The sequence below is a fragment of the Fusarium flagelliforme genome (genome assembly GCF_020744385.1).
Source record: "Fusarium flagelliforme strain FIESC 12 MPI-CAGE-AA-0113 chromosome Unknown B0J16scaffold_2, whole genome shotgun sequence".
Classification (NCBI taxonomy): Eukaryota; Fungi; Ascomycota; class Sordariomycetes; order Hypocreales; family Nectriaceae; genus Fusarium; species Fusarium flagelliforme.
In genome coordinates, this window is record NW_025763504.1 from 3551511 (window position 1) to 3577364 (window position 25854).

At 47.7% G+C, this 25854-nt stretch overlaps 8 protein-coding genes across 8 annotated transcripts; 6 read left to right on the forward strand and 2 right to left on the reverse strand.

Annotated features, from left to right (window-relative positions):
* Window positions 1-921: 921 nt before the first annotated feature.
* On the forward strand, window positions 922-2129 carry B0J16DRAFT_333915 (uncharacterized protein). Its single transcript, XM_046126907.1, has one exon. The coding sequence runs from the start codon at window positions 1082-1084 to the stop codon at window positions 2057-2059; it is 978 nt and encodes a 325-aa protein (XP_045986818.1). The 5' UTR covers window positions 922-1081; the 3' UTR covers window positions 2060-2129.
* A 7949-nt stretch (window positions 2130-10078) lies between these two features.
* Window positions 10079-10910, forward strand: B0J16DRAFT_316594 (uncharacterized protein; the record flags this gene model as incomplete). Its single annotated transcript, XM_046125317.1, has 4 exons — window positions 10079-10270; window positions 10374-10392; window positions 10445-10644; window positions 10713-10910. 4 exons carry the CDS (start codon window positions 10079-10081, stop codon window positions 10908-10910), a joined length of 609 nt encoding a protein of 202 aa, XP_045986819.1.
* An 856-nt stretch (window positions 10911-11766) lies between these two features.
* Window positions 11767-14270, forward strand: B0J16DRAFT_67058 (uncharacterized protein). The gene is made up of 2 exons (XM_046134258.1): window positions 11767-12174; window positions 12281-14270. The coding sequence occupies exons 1-2, from the start codon at window positions 11997-11999 to the stop codon at window positions 14005-14007; spliced, it is 1905 nt and encodes a 634-aa protein (XP_045986820.1). The 5' UTR covers window positions 11767-11996; the 3' UTR covers window positions 14008-14270.
* Window positions 14271-14389: 119 nt separating this feature from the next.
* Window positions 14390-15561, forward strand: B0J16DRAFT_333918 (VIT family-domain-containing protein). The gene has a single exon (XM_046126908.1). It carries the CDS (start codon window positions 14534-14536, stop codon window positions 15353-15355), a length of 822 nt encoding a protein of 273 aa, XP_045986821.1. The 5' UTR covers window positions 14390-14533; the 3' UTR covers window positions 15356-15561.
* A 2230-nt stretch (window positions 15562-17791) lies between these two features.
* Window positions 17792-19783, forward strand: B0J16DRAFT_354046 (uncharacterized protein; the record flags this gene model as incomplete). The annotated part of the gene is made up of 4 exons (XM_046129349.1): window positions 17792-18385; window positions 18433-18761; window positions 18863-19147; window positions 19198-19783. 4 exons carry the CDS (start codon window positions 17792-17794, stop codon window positions 19781-19783), a joined length of 1794 nt encoding a protein of 597 aa, XP_045986822.1.
* Window positions 19784-19863: 80 nt separating this feature from the next.
* On the reverse strand, window positions 19864-20682 carry B0J16DRAFT_67098 (uncharacterized protein). Its single transcript, XM_046134259.1, has 3 exons — window positions 20436-20682; window positions 20192-20380; window positions 19864-20142 (listed from the first exon to the last, which is right to left on the reverse strand). Exons 1-3 carry the CDS (start codon window positions 20511-20513, stop codon window positions 19945-19947), a joined length of 465 nt encoding a protein of 154 aa, XP_045986823.1. The 5' UTR covers window positions 20514-20682; the 3' UTR covers window positions 19864-19944.
* Window positions 20683-20970: 288 nt separating this feature from the next.
* B0J16DRAFT_333942 (uncharacterized protein) lies at window positions 20971-22121 on the reverse strand. Its single transcript, XM_046126909.1, has 2 exons — window positions 21870-22121; window positions 20971-21817 (listed from the first exon to the last, which is right to left on the reverse strand). Exons 1-2 carry the CDS (start codon window positions 21966-21968, stop codon window positions 21368-21370), a joined length of 549 nt encoding a protein of 182 aa, XP_045986824.1. The 5' UTR covers window positions 21969-22121; the 3' UTR covers window positions 20971-21367.
* Window positions 22122-23654: 1533 nt separating this feature from the next.
* On the forward strand, window positions 23655-25644 carry B0J16DRAFT_67150 (fungal-specific transcription factor domain-containing protein). Its single transcript, XM_046134260.1, has 5 exons — window positions 23655-23747; window positions 23814-24272; window positions 24320-24627; window positions 24681-24814; window positions 24860-25644. Exons 1-5 carry the CDS (start codon window positions 23705-23707, stop codon window positions 25509-25511), a joined length of 1596 nt encoding a protein of 531 aa, XP_045986825.1. The 5' UTR covers window positions 23655-23704; the 3' UTR covers window positions 25512-25644.
* Window positions 25645-25854: the final 210 nt, after the last annotated feature.

The following is a 25854-nucleotide window of genomic DNA, read 5'->3' on the forward strand; positions in this document are numbered from 1 at the left end:
GGTATGATAATAATATCGTACTGTATAACAATCTCCTCGACCCAGTTATCCGTCCAATCACCTTTTCCGGACTAGCCTCCACCAATGAGATCCCACGGAGGAATTTTCCGAGACTAATCGTAGCTTTACTGGTCCCTCGAACAAGTTCAGCCCCTCTCTTGAAGAATTCCTTTTTTTCCTCTCGTCTTCAGGGCTGTCCCTCTTATCTTGCAGCCACCAAGTCCCTGTCGGAGATATGTACAGTACAGTAACGTTCCGTCTCCTTTGTGCAGCAAACCATTCCTCTTTACTGAAGACTTGGAATTGTTGTTTGTGCGATGTGATATGCATCCATGGTTTCAGTCTAGACTTCAAGAACAGCAGTAGCATCTACTGCCTCGATGTCCTCCGGCTTATTTGGTTGGCTACCCGCAGTATGTACTGTACTGTACATACGACGCGATACAGACACATCACATCGATTGATCCACAGATGACGTTGATCGGATTGACTGTTGGGCTCATTTATGATGTACCTTATTCCATCTTTTACTCGGAAACAATGCAGTTTAAGTCAAGCTGCTGTAGTTATCTCTCCGCATTTGTTACCGGTACAAACTGGTCTAATCCCGGGCTTGTTGTAGTCCACCTGAATGTCCACTCTGTCGCAGCCATCCCCCCGTATTTGGATCCAATACAGTGCTCACCATTTGCTTTCCTCTTCCACATGGCTTGACCTATCAAGCCATCAATGTCTTTCCCCACCCTCCCTTGCTGATCAACGCCTTTCGCTAACTACAATCCGTCCTGTACTCTGTACTTGTGTACGTACTCGCCACTTTTGGTATGCATGCATGGTTTACTTTGGTTGAACCGGTGGTTCTTACGTATCCAGCCCTTCTTCTCTTTCCTCCCCTGTTCTACTTATAATTACCTGCTCCTCAAGCATTGACTCAATATACTTTTGTCGTCCAAGCTTCTTCCCTCTTCTTAGTTTATCCACTTCACTGCCACAATTTCAACGGTCGAGACTCTTGCAATGTATCCTACCCAAGCTACCTCTTGGCGTACAGGAAACTAAACTGACTCAAACAACACTACGATGGGCACTGTCTACCCTCTCTATGACGAGGTGCAGGCCTTCGACAGCTACGCGCCGACGCCTGATGTGAAAGCTATGGCCCATGGTACCCTGGACATGAATCCATATGGCATGCTACCAGAAACCAATTGGGGTCAATTGTGGTCAGCTGGCGATGCTGCCTTTGCAGAATCTGCCAACGTAGCTGCTCCAAACGTCTATGGTCAAGACCAAGACCAGCAGTTTCTCCTCAGCAACAACAATTATATTTTGGACCAAGACACATCATCGACACAATGGGACTCCCCTTCTACCTCGATACACAGCTATCCCGTCCCCTCACCCTCGACCGAAGCCACAAGTCTCGACAATTCACCAGGCCACGATCATGAAAGCCGTCGCGGATCTTCTTCAACACAACCAGACCAGCGAAAGCGCAAACGAAGCACTGCAACAGCGACAAAGTCCAACCCAAAAGCCCCAGCTACAAAATCCACAAGACGCGCTTCGACAAAGACGACCTTCAAAACAGAATCTGTCGCAACTGCACAAAAGCCTAAGCGAGGCAGCAAGTCAAAGGCATCCGCCAAACAAAAGCAACCTGCACAAGAAGAATATAAGCAGGAAGACGAAGACGCAGAGTTCGACCCCGAAGAAGTACACGACACGCACAATAAAAAGATCCAAGAGCGAAACAGAATCGCCTCCAACAAATTCCGCGTCAAGAAGCGCGAAGATGCGATCAAACTCCGCGCAAACGAGGAAGACATGGAGCGCGCCAACCACGATCTATCGAACTGCGTATCCGACCTTACCCTCCAAGTCTACGAGTTAAGGATGAAGCTTTTGCAGCACACAGAATGCGACTGCTCCTTGATCCAGGAATACATCGCGACCGAGGCGCAGCGCTATATCAAGGATCTCGGCGATGGGAAACATTCCAACTCTACGCCCCCTATTCCTCCTCCTCATATATATCAACAGCATCACCATCACTAGACTGATGCTTGTTATATCCACGACTCACCATGTCTTGTGTTTTTTTTTTTTTTTTTTAAAAAAAAAAAAAGTAGCGGAGGATCAATAGGGACTTGACGTGGAGATTAATCATTCGGTTTCGGTCTGGTCAAGCGGCGTTTGTTTAAAATGATGATTGGATATGATATACGGTATATGAGTCTCTTGTACAAAGATTACACAAGCTTTTAGGTTTAGCTTTAATTCCCGGATAGATCTTTGTTCTTTCACTGTTGCATAGCGAAAAATACAGCATTCGTCTTTGTTCTAGATCTGTTTTACCTTTGGGGGTTGTTGGCCCATCAAAGGGTGTTGGTGGCTGTGCGAATACGCGGGTAGTCTGGTATTACGGAAGTTATGCTGTCTTGTCTTGTAATGGACCCTTGTTTTGGTGAAACAATGCGCTGCAGCTGCAACCAGGCCAGCTCCAACTGCTCCGACTAGCACAGCCATCAAAATACATCAAAGCGGGTAACGACTTTATTTCCCAAAGAAGCAAAAATCGAGTTTGGTTTTTTTTTTTTTATCATCTTACATACGTCGGTCGCCCCTCAAGAAGAAATTCTGCGGGCTGAACTGTCCAGGTTCTTGGGCAGCTCCATGCGACATGGATGGACACTGGCTCCGACGCCTCATGCCATGGATGTTACTCAAGACTGGACAGTATGGCGCACGGTGATTTAATTAGGCGGGCTGGCTTCAGGGGCCCGGACTTGCCACCGGGAATGGTGACTGGCTGAGGTACCTGTCCCACTGTCCGGAAGCTAAAGCAGCGGTTCTTGGCTGTAGGTTGAACTTACTGTGCCTCTACGCTTACCTACAGCAGCAGTGGAGCGCATCTACTGAGGTTTTAGGTGTGCTAGCAAGATGTGTTGCAGCGAACCTACCCAAGCAAGCATGGCGTTCAATACAAATCTTGAAGCAAAAGATATTGATGAATGACTTCCCCTCACTTCATAATTGCTTTTTATCCTACAGCCAACATTCAACCTCCATTTTTTAGCATGTGCAAGCCAAGTCCTTGTGAGCAACTGCCCATTCTAGGTTAGCCTGATGATGATCGGAGAATCGCCCGCCTCCGCTCGGTAGATGTAGCTTGGTGATGTGCCGATAGAAAAACTGTCGGGTGCAGAAAAAAAGAAAGACTTAACAGACGTCTGGTCTGGATGGGATCATCATGCAGATTTGTGCGATGATCACGATCGTTGGGTTGGGATCTCACAATCGAGATGACGAGCGATTCTACGCTGAAAAGAGAAGACCCTTTCTACAGTATCTCACATTCCTTGGATTAACCGACCGGGAGATGGTGACTGCATTGGCAAATCGTCGTCCTGTTCCCCGTCATGAAAGCATTTCTTTCAGGGTCAATTGAACTCCCGTCCGTTATCGTTGTCCTCCAGTATGGCTTGAATGATTCAATGAGTAATTCCATGGACTTCTTAAACGTTCCAATATGAGCGAATGTTTCTTTCATAAGTACAGGGTAAGAGGGGAGTCAACATAACCTTGAGACTTAGCATTAGTCTATCCAAGCAACAAAACTTAATTTCAAGGAATATCACCCGATAACTAATCTTGGAGAACCTGGTTGACACTGCCAAACTCCAGAAGTGGTCCTGGATGGTAGTATTTATAACTCTAGAAAGTGGATACCCTGCTATCCATCTCACAATCAACGCATCGTGATGGTATTGATCGTAACCTTGACGAAGAGTTCAAATCACAGAATACCACACGAGGCACATTCTTACTGACCATATACTGTACAAACAGAAACGTGTATATTGACATGGTCCTGTGGTGTTTGCTGTCGGCCTGTGTAATTCTCATGTTTTTGCTTAGCTCGTCTAGGCGGATACGATGGCCCTTCCTCCCCCCCCCTGATTTTCACAACACAACAGCTGACACGACGAAGTCAGTTACTTGTCAAACTGATGCGATTTCCCATCTAAGAATTCCTATAACAATCTCTAAAGGATCGGAATCCTCGCTGCTATAACTCTCGTCTCGGTTGTGTTCTGATACCTAGTTTCGCTCGCTCCTCGATCCACGCTCCTCGACCGAACACCCAACACAACAACGGTTTCAGATCCAATCTGCGCCTCTCTTCGATGAAATACCATAGGCCGCTGGATGGGAACGAAGATACTTAAAGAGTTGGGGTCTTCCCAAGGTTTGCTATACAAATACTTTCAGGCATCCGACAAGCACGATGGCGGACGAATCATGAGTCGAGAAAGAATTTGGCAAATGACTGCCTCGAGCCCAGCAATACTGTTCATCCATCTCAAGAAGTGATAGCATGTCATAATAGGTACTATGACAACTGATAATAAGACCAACGATATTTCATCTCCTGAGAACGACCGAGACCGAGTTAAAACTTCGAGATACTTCCGATCACCGATAGCCTTCGATAATATACCACAACGCCACGATACCAACAGCGATCCGAAATGAATTACAACCGCGACAATAATACCACTACTTGATGGCACTGTAGTGTCGACAATATTATTCAGGGAGCGCATTCTCCTTGGCCGCGCTCCTTGACTCGACGTCACAACGCGACACGAGCAACGAAACAAACCCCGACCCTACGAACGAAGAACAAACACCAATACATACACGATAAGGCATCACCTAGAGCACCCTTGAAGGAAACAAGTTTTGCTATGGCGTTCATCCACAGAAACAGAGCCAGCAGTCATGCCACAGACCTACCAAGCCTCCTTAGCCAATGCCCTTCACAGTCTCGTTAAGCCTTGGCTGCCTTGCCATGAAGGGCTTCCACTTAGCTACAGGCTTAATAGTTGGCTGACGAGATGCCAAAAGATCTTAATGATGATGATACTATGCATCACGTCTTCTCTTCATCCGCCATACCCCCATCTATCATAGACTTCCTCCTGTAGCCTAAAGTCATGCAGTAGCTTCAAGCCTCGTGCGTCTCTCGGGGGTTCTTCTGCATACAACCACCCAGCCGTTAAATATTACTGTACCTACCAGGTCTCAAAATATTACACTGTGCATGGATACCTTTCAGTGATCGATCACATCATCCGATCGTCTCGCGACGAGATAGAACGACCGGAGCAGCTCCGCGCATCAAGAGGAGCTTGCTAATTTTCCCAGGATTCCAATACACTCTGTGAAGTGTCGCCTCATCCCTGCCATCCTATGTACTTATGTACTTGTGTTCGCGAAGATAAGTTTATCCTGATAGTACTGCCTATCAGAGTGCAGGGAGGAATCCCGGTGGTGACGAGTGGCTCATCTCGGGAGGGGGTTATTCTATAGTCTGGAGTTCTACACACAAATCATAGCCGAGTAAGAGGACACCACCTTGATTAGGAATCGCCATCTCAAGGTTCCTTCATAGCCTACCTGCGTCCACTACGTTGCGCTGGAACCGAGGTTCTGTTTATTGGTCAACCGAGCTTCACCGACTTTACCCTAGAGCTCTGAGCTCACTGGGCCCCCTCCTCTGTCCTGAAAGGATAGATATTGAGCAGCAGTAGAATTGATCATATGCTCCATATGTTCTTTTAGCTCTTGAGCCTTTGGTCAGGACATGCACCTTCTGATGTTCAGAGCACCATTTAACTTATACATTGGTATATCGTGAATAGGCAGCTGTCGCTGAATGTGGCTGGAGCCCAGGGGCACAACCTGTAGTATTTTCACACAAGACGTGTACAAACTGAACAGATCCATCAACCACGCTCGTCATATTATCTTGTATACAGCGCGAATATCACTATAAACTATTACAATGGCCGTTAAGCTATGAGGTCCTGTACAAGACTGGCCTCAACCTACCAAGTCTGTCGTCATGCTGCCCAAGTACAGCACCAGCATCATGTTCAGTACCTAGGTGGTGCAGAAGGGACGAGAAGCCTACGGTTAGACATGGGCATGAGGACTTTGTGTTCTGTTCAAAAGGAGCGGAACAGTCTTGGCAATTCTAGCAATTGACTTTCTTCTCAGGTGGCGTTAACGAAATGAGGCAGTATCACAGCATTAAGCCATTCAATTCTGTCTCTCCGACACCAGATATGGAATTGAGCACTCTTCTTTTGCGATGTAATCGCCCCTCTTGCTCGTATCTCCAGCTTGATCTCAGCCAACAGGATAAGCTCTCCAACCAACCATACTGAACAGGCGGTATCTTGACCCCCTTCCTTTCAACAACGCCTCTTCCGCACGGTACTCAAGGGTACAGTGTTTCACGTGGTAGATCCGTTAGGGGTCTTGCGCTCTTCGGACTTAGCACCGGTAATAGACACTGGTCAAACAGGGCACAAGTAGTCTATGAGCTACCCTTGGGACACCCGCAAAGCGCTAAATGAGTTCTTGATGGGCAGATCGCTCTCTGAACCACAACATTGTTTCAGCGTGGCGCTGTATTACCGTATAAACGATCCAGGGCTTTTGGATCACTAGCCTGTGTTTACTTGCTGTTTCTTGTTCGACTTGGGCCCTGATCGACACGATACTTACAATACCTACGTTGGAGACATACGTAAAAGTTGGAGGCGGGGCTACCCGAAGAGGTATGTCCGTCTAGCCCAGAGTTATGCAATGAACCTTTTCTAACTAAGGTCCCGCGACATCGGCAGAGCGGATCTTGGATAAAGATAGCAATTTATGGGGCTATTTTTGCAACTGTACATCTGTTTATTTAAACGGGGCCTTTTATACGTATATGCATAATATATGTATATACAGTAGCTACCTTATAGAGGGTGCTTCTTAATTATGCAAAGTAACCTTTTGCCCTACTTTGCACGTATGTTTACAACGAACGTATTGTATTGATCAGGGCCCAAGTTCAATATGTAGCCATTTCTGTCTCTGTTGCCAAGCCGTCATGTGTGCAGCGCGTCGGCGCGCTTACCCACTTGAGTAAGACCCGTCGTCGGAGGTCCGACGGCCTTCTCAGAAAACTGAGGGTCCGTGTACTGTCTCGTACAGCGCTTGACCATGACCGATCTGCTGGAATCGAGACAAACCCCAAGGGTGACGTGGAAGGCGGTTTTACTGAACCTCTACGCTAGAAAGAACCCGATATTAATGCGTAGACTATCGGCGGGAGTGACATCATACCCAAGTAGCAGATCAACAGCGACTGGGAAAATTCTAAAGGTTTTAGCCAATAAACATCACACGGAGATTTCTGTCCGCTAAGATTTGACGAGTCAGTGTCACGCGGGCGAGTGCTCCGTCAAGAAATCTCAACCAATGGCAGGTGCGCTTCCATTATTCACAGTAAAATGACAACGCTTGTTTGTGATAGAATTGTAGGCTGTTACTGGTTTCGATGTTCCATAGAGACTGCAATCAAGGTTGAATTTATGGCGTCTTTGGGTTCGGTATTGTGACTTGGCAGCATCGGGTCATATTACTTTGGGTGAGTATCGGGTAGGTTGGAAGAAGATGGTCGCTATGTTGGTAACTCAATCAGAAGAATTCATGACAACAAGTAAACTCATAAAAAGACTCGTATCTGTTAGCAGCGAGTACGTGGGAAGCCAGTATTACATATGTATCCCTTCAAAGGCCATAGAACTAACCAGATCATGCGTCGGGGGCGAAAGTGCTCCTTGGACCACTCAACAGCTAACGCATTCTGATGACATTAATCGCAACCATCCGAGTCATCACATACCACAACCAATTAATCATTAAAAGATAGACAAAGAGACGCGGCTCTGATAATTTCGCTGTTCATTATTCCCTGGCAACATTGTAATCATGACATGCGTTGGACTGTTGGTGCATCCCTGTGGATACAAAGCCCTTGACAACTCCCTAATTTTTCACAATACAATATGCCGACTTGACATGGTTACCTACGCGTCAGATTGATGCTTATTGCGTGTAACTGCTTTGGAAAAGCCTTATATGTCCTTCGAAATTCTCGAAGGGTTTCTTTTTTTGGTTCTTTTGTCTTTTGGCCTCGTTTTGTACCACCCTCGCCTCCCCATTCTACGATTCTCAAACACCAAACGAAACGACGACGATCTCGATACCGGATACCCGAACTCTGTCGATAGAATAAACGGACGATACAATATTATAAATACTAACAGGTAGATCTATATCATTTAAGGAAAAGATGTGGAAGTCGATGTTTTCGATGTGCAGGTTATCTGCAACCTAGAGCCCCGACAAGACACAACAATAACCATCAGACAATATGGACTACCTACAGCTTCGCTTTCTCCATGTGTCTTCAGTGGAGCGGCAGAGCTATGGAATCCATCTAATCAGCACCGAAACACCGTCGACGAACACGATCAACGTTAACTCTTTCCCCGCGAACGAACGGGACCGAGTCTAGTTTCGAGACGCCTTCAACATCGACATAAACACCGCAAAGCCAAATACCTCATCATCCACTTAATTGAACGCGAAGGGCTGTAAATAATCACGATACCGATATCCTCACTCTGTACCTGCCGGTCCTTGACACGAAATTTCGAACGATTAATCCCCTCGACAGACGCCTCGATTGAAAACTCGAACGAGGAATGACAACCTTGACACGTCCCACGAACGCCAAACCTCCGAACGAAAAACAAGGACGAGTACATACACATAAGGCATCATTCTAGACACCCTTTGTTCACGAAGAAACATGTCTAAGTCTACTATGACATTCTTGTTTATTCTTCCCCTGGAACACAGAGCCAGTAGTGATGCCGGACCTACCGATTCTCCTCGAGGTTACATCTGCCACTGCTCACCAAGTCTCGAAGAACCTTCTCACGAGTAGTTCTACTTGACTGGAGCCTTGAGCACTGGTTAAAAGATGTTAGAATAACAACAATCGTGATAGTACTATGTGCAGAACGATAGTTTCCTACTTGCGCCCTTATTCTCGTTAGTCCAAGACTGCATCAATCGCGGCAGTTCTAGCAGATACACGCGTCTTCTCCATCCACCATACGTAGCATGCCATGATACAGTAGTCTCCAAGCCTCGTTATTATTCCAGAGGTTCTGCTCATGACCATCCAAGCCCTAGTCTGCACTGTATTTAACATCAAGGTATTGTGTTGCACACCGTCGCGTATCATTACCTTGAAGTGACCGTTCACACCACTTCGTTCGGGCCGCTGCGACATATAACTAACTACTACCTGAAGGGTCCCTTTGCGGGGAGTCCAACACACCCTTTTGATGTGTGATGCATCACCCTATGTTACTTTACTTTGTTGAGTACGCCTTGCGGGCATATTCAGATAGGTCACGGTCGAAACCGGAATACCTAGTTGCTTTACTTTACTTGCATTCGCGTGAACATGATGGATTTTGTAACGCCAACGTGGGTAAGGTTATTCTGACGGTGCTTCCTACCAGAAAACAGGGGTGAATTTCATCGGTGACGAGTGGTTCGTCTTAGGGGTGTTACAGAGGCTGCCGTCTACGGTCCTACTGTAAGAGCGGACTGAGTCATCCGGGTAAAAGGAAGCGCTGTTAATTAAGAATTATCTTCCGTATGGAGTTTCGTAGTTAAACAGTATCCACTCATGCTACTCTGGCTCCCACGTTCTGTTCATTGGTCAGTTAAGCTTTACGGACTGACTCCGAGGCTCGAGCTCAATGGACAATCTGTCTATAGTGCCGCCTCCACTATCTTGAGAGGATAGAAGTGCAAATAGTTCAGTGTCAATACAGCAGTAGAGTGGATCATATGCTCACAAGACACGGATATTGAACAGGTCGGTTAATTACACTCGTGACACTATCCTGTAGAGTGCGGGTATCAATGTATTTACTAGAAGATTATCCAAGTACTAGTTGAGTTGTGAGGCTGTACAAGACCCATCCCGATACAAGTCTTTCGTCATGTTTACCAAGTACAAACATTCCCAATTACCAAAGCCGTACGTCAAGCTCAACCAGAAATTCCTTGATCAATACTTGAGAAGTGACAGTTCCCATTTATCGCTTCTATCTTTAAATACTCTCCTGAGAACTCGACGTCACAATGCGAAACCAATTACAGCCCCTCGTCAGCCATATTTTCTCCCTTGATCATTTCATCCGGAGATCCTCCGCTCATTATTTCCTCAAGCTGATGTCAAGAACATATTTCCCCACTCAAATCTGTGTAACACCGAGAAACGACGGATATAACTCCCTTCCGCAACGCACTTACACTGTAACTTTTGATCGTTGGGTAAGTTTACGCCATGAGAGAAATATTACCGAAGACGGACGCGTCGAATACGTGTGACGTTCCTAGATCGAGGGTTTGTCAGGGTATAACGAAGAGATCCCAGGTTTCCGTTGCATGTCACGGTAGGTTCCCCTTAACTGACCTTGAGCGATACGCTCTGATCTTTCTTTGCAGGCTGTAGACGCCGAAAGGTTAAAGTACATCCTCTAGTCAACGACAAAAATGGATCACCTCTAAAGCATTGTAGTGCGACAATCGCAGACCAAAATGCACACCCTGTGCCTCCTCGAATCAAGAATGCCGCTTCCCCGTCTCGCGACTGGTACGAGGCATCAACATTGAAGAAATGCCATACATTGGACAGAGATACCAGTGTATGTTAACAGTATTCGACCTACTACGCGTCGCGGAAGGGAAACAAATGGAGGACTTGCTGAAGCAGATTCGTGGCGCGGAGTCCATCGATGAGTTTCTCGATAGTGTGCATGAAGCAGCCTTGTTGATGCCGCTTTCGAGATCGAATGAGCGGAACAACAGTAACGAATTAAATCCGAATAAGAACGGCCGGGAAATAAATTCGAGACGAGACACGAGTGGTGTACTTGATGATACTGGTCAGGGGAGAAGGAACGAGGATTGAAACGGACACACTTGTCGTGGGATTACAAATACGCAAGCAAGAATATGAGGGCAAAAAGACGTGTACCAGAAGGACACAGAGTTTACACGGGAAAGGTTGTTGATGACATCTTAATGCGAGGCCGAGTAAGATAGACGAAGAGCGACACGATGCCGAGATACACCAAGAGACGATGACAGTCCCTACACGGTACACAGCAGAACGAACGCTACGCAAAACGACGAGCCCTTCGATCTCGAGATAGAGACTTAAAGACACGAAAGCAAACGATCCACACCATTTCCGGCAGAATATACACGAGGCAGAGAAACAGACGACGACATTGCTCTGGCGTGCTCTGGGTCATCATCCGAACTATTCCCTCAGAACATATTGGGCGTATATGCTCTACATCCATCAGCGAAACAACCCGCAGTCGTTCCCGACGATTGAGGAGTAGCTGATGTTACTTGGATCGATACCGAGGTGGACAGCAGGGGCTTTGGGCAGGGGATAGCTGTATTTTGAAGCCTCGTTGCACTAACAATTTCTTGGCTTAGGCCTCGGGTTGCCTGTTTTGGAACGGGGATGGATATTCTTATATCCGGTGACTTGAAAGCCCAGGTAGTACATGACGAGATGGACATGACAGGAAGCACAATAGGGAAGAAAATAACATTCCGCAAAATGCAGCGTCATTTATTGTACCAATCGATAACCCGGTTGTTGTCTACGGTAAGGATTGCTGACTTTTTTGATGGACAAGGTCGACATAAATGCTGAGGGCGGGGTATGTTGTCGGGAGCCGACGCCAACTGCCGCAGGGCCCGGCTCCCGTCAGCCAGGCCCGAGAGAGTCGCCCTTCAGCGCGGGGTCTCCGCAATCTCCAATCTCCACGCCGGCCCGACGTTGTCTCTATACCCAAGGTAGCGAGCATCTTGAGCCTCAATATAAGACGTGCCTTACCAAGACTTCAACAACCCATCATATCATCAACCACTACTGCACTATACCCCTGTCAGCCACGTTACCTCAGCGACCCAAAATACCTCTCAATACATAACAACACAACACAGAGCGGAACAGACGAGATACAGCATACACAAAATGGCGACAGATTCCGTTCAGCCTGCTTATGCGGGTCAGGCCGCCAATGTACCCGGCGCAAATGTCTTTGACTTTGCCTTTAGCAATCCTTTTCAGAATGAGAGCGAATATGTGCCTAGAGCGAGGAGGGTACCCAAGATTAATGATGATCAGCCCATTTTCGTTGACCATGCCAGCGGTAAGTTACATCCACTAACCTCACACGGTATCACATTCAGCCTCACTCAATCCACTCACATGAGATCTCATCACTCAACTGTTCATCTTACTGATTGACTACTCAGACCGTCCCCTCACATTCTCTCGCGTAAGACGCGACGCCCTCACTCTAGCATCAAACCTCCAATCTCTCGGCCTTGACCCCAACGCCCTTGAGACTCTTCCCCCAACAGCATCATGCACAGGCCCCGAAGTCGCTCCCGTGGTCCTCATCCAGCTCCCTAACTGTCTTCCCTTTGCGACGCTCTTCATGGGCACAATCGCAGCAGGTCTCACCGCCACACTTGCGTCGCCATCGCTGACGACCACTGAACTCGCGTGGATCATCAAGAACGCCCGCCCGCGCGTGCTCTTCACTGCAAAGGCGCTTCTTGATACTGTTGAGAAGGCAATTGAATCGCAAGATGATGAGGCTTACAAGAATAGTGTGCGCGTCTATACAGTTGACGTTGTGAGGGATTTGTATCCTCTTTCGCCGGCGTCGCACGCTGAGGATGGGGACTGGAAGAATTTGCTTGTCGATACCAGTTCGCCTCTTACTACCGCTCACCCTTTCTCACCTGAATCAGCAGCTGCGCGCACTGCGGTTATTCTCTGGTCATCCGGCACGTCAGGTCGATCAAAGGGTGTCCTGCTTTCTCACCAAGCTATCAACTTCTCCATTGCATCGCTGTGGCACGACGCGGACTTTTACGGCTTTCACCAGCGATGGCTAGGCTATGTGCCATTCTACCACGTCTTCGGATTGACAAACATCTTTCTGTTGGCCTTCGCGACCGGGTCTAGCGTGTTTACCATGCCTGCGTTCAAGCTCGACACAGTACTATCCGCGATTCCACGACGACAGATCACCTACTTGCACATGGCGCCGCCCGTCGCAGTCATGCTCGCCAAGTCTCCCGTCGTGGAACCCTTTGCGCGACGCGACGCACGCGGACGTAATGCATTCAGCAGTGTCGTCGCAGGCGTAACAGGTGGAGCACCCCTCGGTCACGAAGTCGTAGAGAAGGTCTTCCAACGACTAGGTTTCCTTGTCCGATTGGGCTACGGCATGTCTGAAGCATGCAGTATTACAGTCCAAAGAGGTCTACGAGAAAATGACATGCACGGCTACAAGAACGACACAGGCAAGCCTCACTGGGGCGTGGAACTCATGGTCGCAGCGTCTGGCGAAGCAGAGTCATCTTCAGATGACACAACCACCAAAGCCGCTCCCTTCGGTGCCCCGGGCGAAATCCTCGTTAGGTCTCCTGGTTTAATGAGCGCTTACGTTCCCACCCAAGGTCTCGGAAGCTCTGAAACCCCCGACATGAGTGTTACAGCCGAAGCCCTCACATCCGACGGCTGGCTCCGCACCGGCGACGTGGGAACCCTCGACGAAGAGGGTAATCTCTGTATCACGGACCGCATCAAGGAGCTCATTAAAGTCCGCGCTTACCAAGTCGCGCCCGCGGAACTAGAAGCTATCCTGTGCAGCAGCGACGATGTCGCAGACGCTGGCGTAATTGGTGTGCATGACAAGAGCGAAGCGACAGAGTGGCCTCGTGCTTATGTCGTCGCTGCAGACCAGGATAAGTCAGAGGCTGACCTTACGACTTTGGCGCACGATCTTAAGTCTTTGGTGGAGAGCCACGCTGCGCGGTACAAGTGGCTTGTAGGCGGAATTGTTTTTGTGAAGGCGATTCCCAAGTCCCCCAGTGGAAAGATTTTGAGACGGGTAATTCGTGATGGTGGTGTGCAGGGTTTCGAGGTGATGCTTTACCAGCGTAAGAAGCGTGATGCCAAGCTGTAGGTAGCCTGGGTCTCTTGCCTCAATTGCCTCCATTCATACAGGTTTAACCACTTTTGTAACAAAGCGAGCATTTAATAAAATTTATCTATCCCTTTTCGCAATTTTCGTATCCATCTCGTAAAAAGTCTTCTCCCTTAATAATTAATTCGTCTTAGTCGATGGAGTACAAATTTAAGAGCGTTACGGTGCTGACTTTGTTTACCACCATATTACGAATACACGATCTCTGATTGGTGGATGACGCGATGGGTTCTGCATCGGTCTATTCCCTTTCGGAGAAGCGTCCAGTTCGGTCTGTGCAGCAGTGGAGAGACAAAGAGCGAAGGAAAAGATATAAGACAGGCGTTGCAGTGACGGTGAATTGGGGGAATCAGATCAAATATCACGGAATATCGGAGAATTCCCATTGTGCTTTGTTGATTATAAATTGACCAGACTGTGGCAAATTGAAAGCTTTATTTATACAGCGCTACTCTAAACACCATACCATTATCACCACATATTTCCACCATCTTCTACAGTCACTATGACGCACATTTCTGATACCAGTCCCCTTCTTCCCTCTGAGCCTGCTGTTGAGCGCTCAATCTCTTACCAGAGCAACCACACACCATACGATACTCGTGCTCTTCATCCTTGTCCTAGCAAACATGAAGAATGCCATGTGGACTACAGCGACATTCTACGCGACATCATCATTGGCTTCTCAGATGGCCTTACAGTCCCTTTTGCCTTGACGGCTGGTCTCTCCAGTCTCGGAAGCGCAAAAGTTGTTATTATTGCTGGTCTAGCAGAGCTCTTCTCCGGCATGATTAGCATGGGTCTAGGTGCCTATCTCGCCGCCGTCACCGAGCGCGACGCCTACCACTCCCAAGCTTCCAAGAAGGAATTCGCAGTCCACAACCGCCCCTCCGACGAGAGGACAGGCGTGTACGACGTACTACAAAAATACTCCATCTCCCGAAGCGCCGCAGCACCACTAGTCGATGAGCTTTGCAAGTCCCCCAGCGAATGGGTGCGCTTCATGATGGACTTTGAACTCAAGCTTGAAGAGCCCAACGTCCACCGCGCGTGGATCTCCGCTGTCACAATGGGTCTGAGCTACTTCATCGGCGGTCTTATCCCCATGATTCCCTACTTTGTCATGCCGCGCGTGCGCGAGGCTTTGTGGGTGTCGATCGGAATCACGGTTGCTGTGTTATTGGTGTTTGGCTATGTCAAGAACTATGTTGCCATTCGCAACCATCGCGCGGGTGTTTGGGGAGCGGTGCAGACGCTTGTTATTGGCATGTTGGCAGCGGGAACGAGTTACGCGATCGTGAGAGGATTGGACTCGGGAGATGTTTGATCGGTTCGATGGCAGTTGTATTGTTAGGGTATTAACGACGGCGTTCGGTAGTGTTTCTCTGGATGGGTTAGGACGAGCAAAGTACTCGTGATTTGTTTGGCTTCAAGGACAGAACAGGACAAGATCGCATGGATTGAATGCGCCGGGAAAAAATAGTGATGATTGAGAATATTCGTATTTAACGACCGAAATGACAAAACCCCATTCCTCTTCTTATCCCTCCCTTCCTCATCCTCCTCGCTTTTCCCTTCCTACCACCCCTCCAAATTAGTAAACATCCTGAACCGTGAAGAAAATACTGACCTGGAAAAAAAGGTGAAGCCATCGCCCTCCCCAGAGTGATCGGAATTGAGTCATCCGGTCCAAAGGACCGAACGCCGCGTATCGCACTTCAGTTTTTCCCAAAACGAGCCTCGCAAAGACTTCCCATAGAGACAACTGTTCAAGCAGCAGCTCTGAGATTTCTGATGTCGTTTGCAGACGTACATTGACGCCAGACCGTTACCGGCAGACCAGACCGATCCCGCTAAATAGCAGGCGGTGGTGAGGTTGAGGCTTACTCCGAATTTCCCACATGCGTAAAGAATAGGTGAGAGATTCTGGGAATCTCTCTGTTTGTAGCATGGAAACGCAGCGTTGGGGAGGGCGATGGGCTTGAGGAGGAAAGAAAGGGAAGATTTCGTGAGGGGGAAGGGTTTTTATTTGGTGGGGTTTTTGCTAGCCGAGATTGGGCCGTGGGGCTGATGGTGTAGGGTATTTTGAGTTTGAAAGTGAGTCAACGCTGCGAAAAGATGGCTTCATGTGCTGCGAACACGTGGATCATCTTGAAAGCTTAAATGATCTAAATAAACAAATAATTCAAGTATGATGAGCTTTCATTGTGCCTTGCTGCGTTTGAGTTTGATGGCTCTAAGTATTGTCTTTTACATTTCCTGCACAAGCCGGGGCTGTTGTCGCGTCTCTCCATTCAGCTTGTTGTCGACTATGCAACATGAGTATTGTCGATACGGATGCCATTGCATCTGTCCCATCTAATATTTATATTTGATTTTAAACCTTAGATAGTACTCGGCAGTAGGATGTAAAAAAGGAGAGTTGAGGTTGGTTAAAGGCAGATTCATTAATGCATTAACTGCAGGTCACATCATCAACACAGATAGAATCTTCAGCAATTGATATGTAGTTGAGAGTCTACTAATTTAGTAAAGGGAGACTTTTCAAGATAGTAAATCACAACTGGTTAGAAAGAAGGGGCTGATGCAATGATGCTTCCGGACATTAAAGTTTGAGTGGCAGTAAGGTGTACCTACAGAATACCGTGGAAACTCATGAAATTGGGTATGAACCGTGGAGTCAAGCCACTGGATATGCAAATTCCTATTGGCCAGCTAAGTAGGTTATAGAACGGATATACCAAAAGACTCTCTGTTACCCATCTTAGCCAATTGCGATTGCAGAAAAGATCCACTGCTCATACCCAGTCTCATGAGTTGACACGGTAAAACAACACGTTAAAAACGCTGACGATACCCAGTGCTTTATGCACATCGCTTGCTCGCTGTGTTCAACGATCAGAAACGACCTTTCAAATAGTCACGAATTGACGGAACTCATTTAAGAATAGGTAGGCTGTCTAGGTCTTAACTCTGGGTCTTTTCTTGTGTTCTATCGCCGTCTGTGAAGCACATCTATTGACATGACATTTTAGCTTGTCATTTAAGCTTCATTCAACTGCCGAGACAGTATACTGTATGACGTAAATGCTATGTCTTCCTGGGCGCTAGGAACAGTCTAGATCAGACATGCTGAGTAAGGAAAAAAAACCCGAAGTGGCAAAATTCCAAAGCTACCGAGGGAACCCCTGAATCCCCTCTCTTCCTGTAAAAAAACAAAAGACAAAAAGAAAAAACGTCCCGTTCTCACATAGCGATCTCAGCAAGCTTTCTGTTTGGGCGTTATGGATACCAAGAGGCCACGGACGCTACGGCTTCCAAGTCGGAAGCGGGCCTCGGTGGTTCAGACGTCGGCTGTTCAACTGGAGGTGCCCAAATCGGCTTGGAAGGCCGGATATGTCCCCGCTTGCGAACCCTGTCGGAGGCGTAAGAAAAAGGTTCGATCTCACCCCGTTTTATCTGCATTGACAGATGAAATGTGCACATGCTGTTTCCAGACGGCCCGGTGCTGACAATGGTTTATTGAAAAAAAAGGCATCTTGAACTACCTAACTAACACCCTCTTGTACGGTAGTGTGACCGCAGCCGCCCGTCATGTGTAAATTGCACCGAGCGTGGCGTGGCATGCGACTACCCAGACGGGCCCGAACCATCAGCTTCGCCAATTCAACTTGAGCGTTTAGCCAGAGCGAGTCAAGATCCAAATGTGCTTTCTGAGTTGTTGGCCACGTTGCCGTACTTTGAGGCGTTGGAGTTGTTTGAGATGTTTCGAAAGATGCCCAGAGACACGTCTTCTTCTGCCTCAGATACCGATACACGAAGGTCCTCGACTTCGTCTTCTTCGCAGCCACCACCTTCGCCTATGCAGTATCAACGTGTGGGAAGTCTTTTGCCACCTGCGTCGAATCCGATGGAGCAGGAGCTTATGGTTCGACACCCGATTGCGTACCCTGTTTTGACGCCGATTGCTGTTAATTCTTTGCCTTTGGAGAGGCTCCTGATTCCGCGGAAACCTGAGATGGTGGGACGACTTCTGCTGAATGATGCAAATTCCTCAGAACCAGCTGATACGGCTATGGCGAGCGGCAACAGCGATGAGAGATTTGATGGCTGGTATGATAACTTATCACATCTGGCCCGGTCGCAAATTGACCTTCTTCTTAAAGCCGATATAACATGCTGGACAGAATTGCCGATTCCTAACGACATCGCGCTCCGGGTGATTGCGCTTTATCTCAACAATGACTATCCAGTCCTTCCTGTTTTCAACGCCGATCTGTTCCTCCGAGATCTCTCTCAGAACCGACCGTATTTCTGTTCTCGACTGCTAGTTTCGGCCTTGTTAGGATGGGCTTGTGTGAGTCAACCATCACGCGACTGGCTCAAAGCTGACTTGTTGTGTAGCAAGCTTACACGTCCCTACATCCTAAAGCAGCATCCTGGAGCTCGCTTTTCTTTCTCGATGCTCAAGCTCAGTGGAACAAACTGGGTGACCAGGAGTCTGTCACCTTATCAAACATATCTGCGTTACAGCTTCTAAGCATGACGGCTGTGACGCATGGACAAGATGAACTGGCGGTGACGTTTCTCAAGAAAGGTCTTGAGCTGGCGAGGATAATGGGTCTGTTGAACGTTGATCCACAATCGCACTCTGCAGCATCTTGGTTCCATGGGTATCCGGATTGGCAAATGGCGGCCTCGTATACAGCATGGGGCGCTTTCAATTGGGCATCGTAAGTTGATTCCGCTGTGTTATTTGGCTGGCGTTCACACATGTCGAATGTAGTATATTCGCCTTGCATTTTCACAAAATCGAAGTCGAAACCCCACCCAGGTTGATGATGCCTGGAGACATCGACATGGCTCTTGAAGCTAAAGAGGGTGCCTCAATATCCTTACCAGACAACGTCGAAGTCTTCCGGGCAATGTGCCAATTGTGGACATTGTTTTTCTCTGTGGCCAGGATATACTACGGCCCGGACAAAGAAGCCTTCCTGAACCAGACCGCAGCTCTCGAGTATGTAGAAGGCACATACCGCCAACTCCTTGCCTGGGCAGATGGGTTGCCCCCCCAACTGCTCCGACAGACCGGTAGCAACCATGCAGTTTATCTCTTGCAGTAAGACTCTGTTACCTATTAGTTGGATTTCTCAGGACTGACCCATGTAGCCTTTACCTTCACGCAGTAATCACAGACCTTTTTCGACCCTTCCTATGTTACCCAGAACTTTCATCCACTCCATTGAAAACATTCGCTGCAGACCGCGCAAATCCTCGGGCAGTATATCACGTCTCCATCCGCCAGATGAAACGCCTCCTCCTTTCATACCGCCTTGATTTCCAACTCGAAGCCCTCACGGTGCTCTGGCACACTGGTGTAATATACGTCGCCAACGCCACAATACGTGCAGACTACCACGACAGAGACGAGATGAAATTCTTTGTGAATCTTTGCGTATCCGGTCTGGAGGAGCTCTTCATGTCGTACAAGGTCTTTGGCTCCATGATCAAGGGTATAATGCAAATGGCAGTTCGACATGGCAGTATAGAGCCGACGCAAGGGCGGCGTGTAAAGAGGAGGCTGAAAGCAACTGAGCAGCGGTTCATGACTGACAATAGGAGTGAGGATGAGATAATGGCCCGGTGGGTGGTTGATTTGGACCTAGCGGTGACGAATTTGCCTGAGGCGCAGGGAGGTAGACTTGCGAAGGAGTTTGATCGGATGAGTGAGATGACTCATGATGAGGACGAATAAATAATCTGCTTTATTTGGGTATATTCGAGTGAGTACCGTCTTGCCTTTTGAAAAGCGACAAAGTAAATGGTAATATGATAAACACCAATAACTCCTGGTGACCAAATTCGAAACCAACGCCGGCTGTGAGCTGGTAGTAGCAAGCAATTTCCACTGCTGTGTTATCGATGACCGCTGCTCCTTGTCGATGTAGACTCCCGACTCACGGTGAGATTCTTACGTGAGATTCTCTTTGTTTGGACAAGACCGCATACGTTGCACAGAAGTCCTGCACCGACGGAATTTCCTCTCCAGCGAGGTGTTTCTGTGACGCCGCATAAATGACAACGCTTGACTCCCGGAGTAGAATCATCGGGTGCCTAATACGTGTTAGTAAAAATATTGACAAAGAAGAAATAAGAGTTGCACTTTTTTGCTGCGACGGTGAGATCTTGATCGTGAAAATAACTTGATAGCATCTCGTGATGTCGGTGTCTTTATTGTATCATCTGATGTAATCGCAGGCGAAGATTCTTCTGCTGCTGCCTCAGCAAGAGGTTCCAGCTGCGAGTATTGTTGATCATAGCGCACTTGATCATACTCGTATGATTCAAGAGCCTTGTAAAGTCAAGCAAATTAGAAGAATCTGCCTTTTCAGGGGTGTAGAGCATACGTTTTGAAGTTCAGTTGTGTCAAATGTGTTGAAGGAGTGGGCACTCGGTGGTAAAAAGTAATTGCTGCTGCCAGGCATTTTAATGACGCACTGCTGTAACGGTAACGGTAACAATGAAAAGCAAACGTAGTAGCGATTAGGCAGATAGATAGATGGATCGATCGAGATCAAATCAGTGGTAGAGATGAGGTTGCTGAGGAATGGCGGGAGTTGAAAGTACTGGACTAAATTATTCACCCCTCAAAACTCATCGCCGATGAGCAGACACGCATGTGGTCAGGCAGATCGACGGTTGATGTCATTCTAGGCAGGATGTGAGATCCTGACCAATGAGAGGACATGGGACCTCCGTTAGTGCCTTTCACAGGGCCGAAGGAATTGACTTTCAGGGTCCCGATTTGACCAATTAGCAGGCAACAGGCCTCGGCACCCCCAGATGCGTTTTTCTTGGTGGTGTACGAATGCAGTAAAGAGCTCACACGGGAAAGATAAGATGCAGGTCATTGGAGAGAGGAAGGATCCGAGAAAGCGGTTACGTGGCCCGGCGCTAGAATGTTTCTTAAAGAACGTTATTTCCAGGGCCCAACCTCTATGGAGCTTGATGCTGGATGTTTGTTGGCACCATCATGCCGAGGGGTGATCCTTTATGGAGCAAGTTAATATTCTGGGTCGAGAGAAGTTCCGTGCAGAGAGATCTGCGCATTTAGAATTTTCCACCGAAAGAATGAGTTGGGAAGGGATTTTCATAAGTCAGTGAGACTGCAAGAGAATTATAACCGCGACTGGCGATTACTACGGTGAAATTGACGTTTATGAAAGTTGACATAATACCCTGAACAGCCATGATAAATCAAATGTTGATAAACATACCCAACTCCGGTTTCCAAACCCTTACTCCAGCGACAAAAGAAAACATAAACAGCCCTTGATAGTCAAGACCAGGCACTGTCTGTAGTAGACGCTGTATCACCAAGGCTAAACTGAACAATAGGCTTTCGCACAACCCTCTTGGAATGCAACAGACCGCAAACATTGCAGAACACTCGACTTCCAAAGCCAGACTCCTGCCATCGTGGTGAATCAGCTACGCCACAGAGGTAGCATCTCTTTGACTTTCTCCTCGCCGAACTTCCTCCCACCGAAGACGCAGAGTTCGCGGTGCTCTGTCGCGATAGGCGCTTTGGTCGACGACCTGGTCGCTGGGGTGTTTCGGTGCCCGTCGACAGTGGTGTAGCTCGTAGCGCATCACCAAGCGCACTGCTAATATCATCGGCGAAATCAATGGTGGCTTCGTCAATTGGCGACGGGTTGTTAAGGAATTCATCTATGTCGCGTGACTGTGCAAGTTGTCGCATCGCATGCGCATCTTGTAAGAGCTTTGTCTACAATCAAAGGTTACAAGATGTTGTGGTGTTAATAAGTAATATCTCGTACCGTTTTGATTAGGTTCGCGTCGGCATTGGCACTGGTGGGGACTCGTGGGAGGAAGAAGTTCCTGGACTCGGCCAGGATTTCCTCTGCTGAAGGAATCATTGAGCGAGTATTTGTATGTAAGCGATTGTACACGAGCTTGGCGATAGCGATGAGGTGCCACCCACGATGGAGTGACAAGAGCAAAAATGATAAAGTTACGGCGATGACACGGAAAAGAAGGGGAGAAAAAACGAGGGTTCTCGTGAGATTTTGAATATTCCCGCTTCAATCAAGTTTTCGATCCTCGGATCCTGGACCGTTTTGATAGATCGGGGCTTGACGTCAGAATCGAAGGTCGGCGAACCACACGTGGGCCAATCATGTGTTCTAGATGGGGACTAGTGGAACACAGACCAGGGGTCACAGCATCAAATGGAATTAAGCACCACCAATAATAGAATGTCGCATCTTTGTTGGTAACTCTCTTTTCTCTTCAGGTATGGAGTGACCGCAACAATACAGTAGTGCCAAGTCAAAATCAGGCCATGTTCCAGACATTCGGGTCACTGGGGTATCCTGGGGATGTCTTTTGAGTATTTTGACACGGTAACTGTTGCTAAGAATGGATTACAGTAAGCAGATACGTCATAATTGTATCTCTCCTCCTGGGCAAGCCTGCATAAATAATGTGTCGGCGGCGGTGAACGTGTAAAGCGGTAAAGGAAGGGTAAGGGCAAGCGGTGATGGTTACGGCCAGAGATGCAAAATGCGATCTAAACGCCCCTGAAGAACTTTAGATGGAGCAATTTCAGGGTTCAGATCGTTCTGGGGCGATATCGCAGATCTTCGCATAAGGGTCCAATGTAGGGTGTGCAACGGGGAGTTGAATAGTTGGCGATGAGGGATTCCTGGCTGGTTTATACTGATCGAGTGTGGCACGTGACTTATACGAGGTTGTCCATCGGCTGTGTGACAAGCAAAGCGATCTTAGGTTGAATATGAGATATCATATTGAATCATGTTGTAATTCCTTCTTTAGGGGACAAAGGTTCTCCCGGTAATTGTAAGAAGCTTGAGAAGTGAGTTGCCGATCGAAGGAACACAAGAGTGTCACGGGATACATACCCTGCAGATGTGAGATCACCAGATCGTGCCTGGCAAGGTTCGAACAAGTGCAAGAGGTAAGATATCACAGTAACTATGTTGGTTTATATATACTTCAAAATATATTCAAGACAGATACCCACTAGATTGATCAAGGTTACAATCAGAATCGGAGTCGGACTTGGAGATGTTGGTTATCGGACTTAGCTATCGGATTAAGTAAGATTCCGAATGGGGTATTTTTCGGGCACCTCCGAAAAAGGAAGGACTCTCGATGCAAAAGCTAAGGGACAGTTACTTTATAAGCATGAATTTACTAATAGCCGATTACAGTATTGCATTTATCGACAGGGAAATATCCTTTATTAGGGATTCCCGTGTTTGTGTTTATGTGGTGAAGTCTGACCGAGGCCAAGTTGGTCTATCAGTTGTCCCGGAGAATGTTGAATGTTGAACCGGAGCTGATATTAGTTAATTTGATCCTCAGTTTCCGACATAGGTTAGCTGTGTCATAGAGAGTAATTAATCGGATGTAGTAGTATTCGTGACGTGACTAGGAGCCATGTCCCATATTCCAGTGTGTATGTGTCAGTCGGACTTCGCAATCGGAATCGGACATATCAAACAGCCCTGGAGAAAAGCTGGTTGTACTTCCTTAATAGTTCAACCCAATAAATAGAATACACCCTACCTAGTTTCTATCTACACTCTCATCGCTCTCTCATACCAGATTCGGTAATACTCCCAGCACCATGCCTCGCGCTCCATCAATACGCCCTACGGCTCGGCGAAAAGGTACATAGTCCTCTTTCCGTTTTTACATGCGTATATATAGAATGATGTGCTCAACTCATCTGTTAGACCCCGCCTGCGGCACCTGTCGCAAGAAATGTCGAAAATGTGATCGCAAGCGTCCTATCTGCGATAGATGCCGTATCAAGGGCCTTCCCTGCGAGGGATATCCGCCGAGATTCCAGTTCCAGGAGAACTTGACGGTATCTCCTGATACCGGCACACCACAAGTCGCGACGCCGGATAGTACTGTCGAACAGTCGGTAGGGGCACATCAGTCGCCCCAAGACTCGTGGTCGGGGTATGAACCATTCGATACGGATTTGTCATCCTTCCATACCGAGGAGGTGCTTTTTGGCACGTCGGGCTTCGCTTTGCCATCGCCTCCATCTATTGATATGCCTGAACTGATGCCTGACCTTTCTCCGATCCACTTCTCGTCTATGCCCGTCAGTTTTGCCAGAACAGCAGATATCGGGTCTGATCTCGAGAGCGATATCACTATAAACCAGCATATAATCAGCCATTGTAAGACTCCTAAGCTCTCACAGCACCTTTACTAAAACTTCTTGCAGTCGATTTCATTCTAAGCGAGCAACTGGCTATTCAAGTTCCTGGCTCGAGTAATCCCTTCCGGGAGTATGTCCTTCCACTAGCTTATCAGCACCAAGGTGTCCTTCACGCCCTTCTTGGACTATCGTTGAGCCATATGGACAACAGTGGGCTATACAGTAACGAAGGATTTGAAAGTCTTTCGATGGGATATAGACTATCTGCGACGCGTTCGGTGGCATCTTTGTCACTGAAAGATGAGATGTCTGGGCTTACACACGCTGAAGAAGAATACCTGCTGGCTATGGTGCTGTTACTTGTGCTACATGATGTATGCTATCTCGCAGCCCTGTCTTTTACAAGTCTTCGCTGACCAACTTTTAGGTTTATCTATCAGCTGTGACTAGCCATGGAGGCCATCTCGACGGTGCATCATCTCTTTGCAAGAGAATAGTCACCCAAGCAGGGATCTCATCACGGTCTAAAACAGTAACGTTTCTCACGTCTGCATTGGCATGGTATGTTCCTCACCCGTCATCATGTTGCCGATACTAACAGTCAAGGCTTGACATACTTCACGGATTCACCAGCGCCGGAAAGCTTTCCTTTTCCGAACAAGTTCGAGAATACGTCCACGACCACGGCAGTCTCCATCTCCACACTCTAGCTGGTTGTCCGTCCGTTCTGTTTTCTAAAATGGGCCAAATCTTCGACGCTGGAAAATCCTTTCTCATTGGAGATATTCTACGTGAAAGGTTTGAGCAAGTGCTTGAGACTGCCGAGCGATTCCTACAGAGCTGGGATGCTGAACAAGCTCTGTATCCTACAGTCCATCATGAATGGAAACAGCTTGCTGAGGCTTATCGACATGCATGTCTGCTTCGACTTTGGCGCCTTCCTGAGCCTTTTGAAATCTCATGCGACGATTCTCGAATTCAGGTGTCGGTAGCTGCCATTCTGGACATTTGCGCAGTTATGCCCAGAGACAACGCCTTTTACAAACATCTTCTGATTCCGCTCTTATTATCTAGGGCCAATGCCCGCTCACCTCATCAGGTGCACTACGCTAGTTCCTGTATCGAAGATATAAAGAGGGCTACAGGCTTTCAGTATCCCGCGATGACTGAAACCTGGGAGGAGCGGCGGAGGAATGTTCATGGCTTTTCCAACATGTTTTGGAGAGAATTTGAGAGCCCGCCAAATTCCTATCTGTAGGCATGCCCTTAGTTCAATCCCAGCATGACGACTGCTCTTCTGACGGACCGACGTTCCGCTTTATCGGAGTCGGAGTTGGACAGGATGATTTGGAGGAGTTACCCCATTTGGCTTGGTGCCGATCGAAACACTGAGTCTTGGCATTTGCAAGGCAAACATAAAAGCGGCCAATCTCCATTACGATATTTCGATTATAAAATATACTACTCTCAGTTTATCACTTGTTTCAGGACTATATAACCCCTCAACATCAAACCATAGCACAATGGCGGCCCAAGAAAAGAACCCTGTTGAGTTGGAGAAGGCCTCTAAGCTGGCGAATGTCCCCCACTGCGAGCAGTAT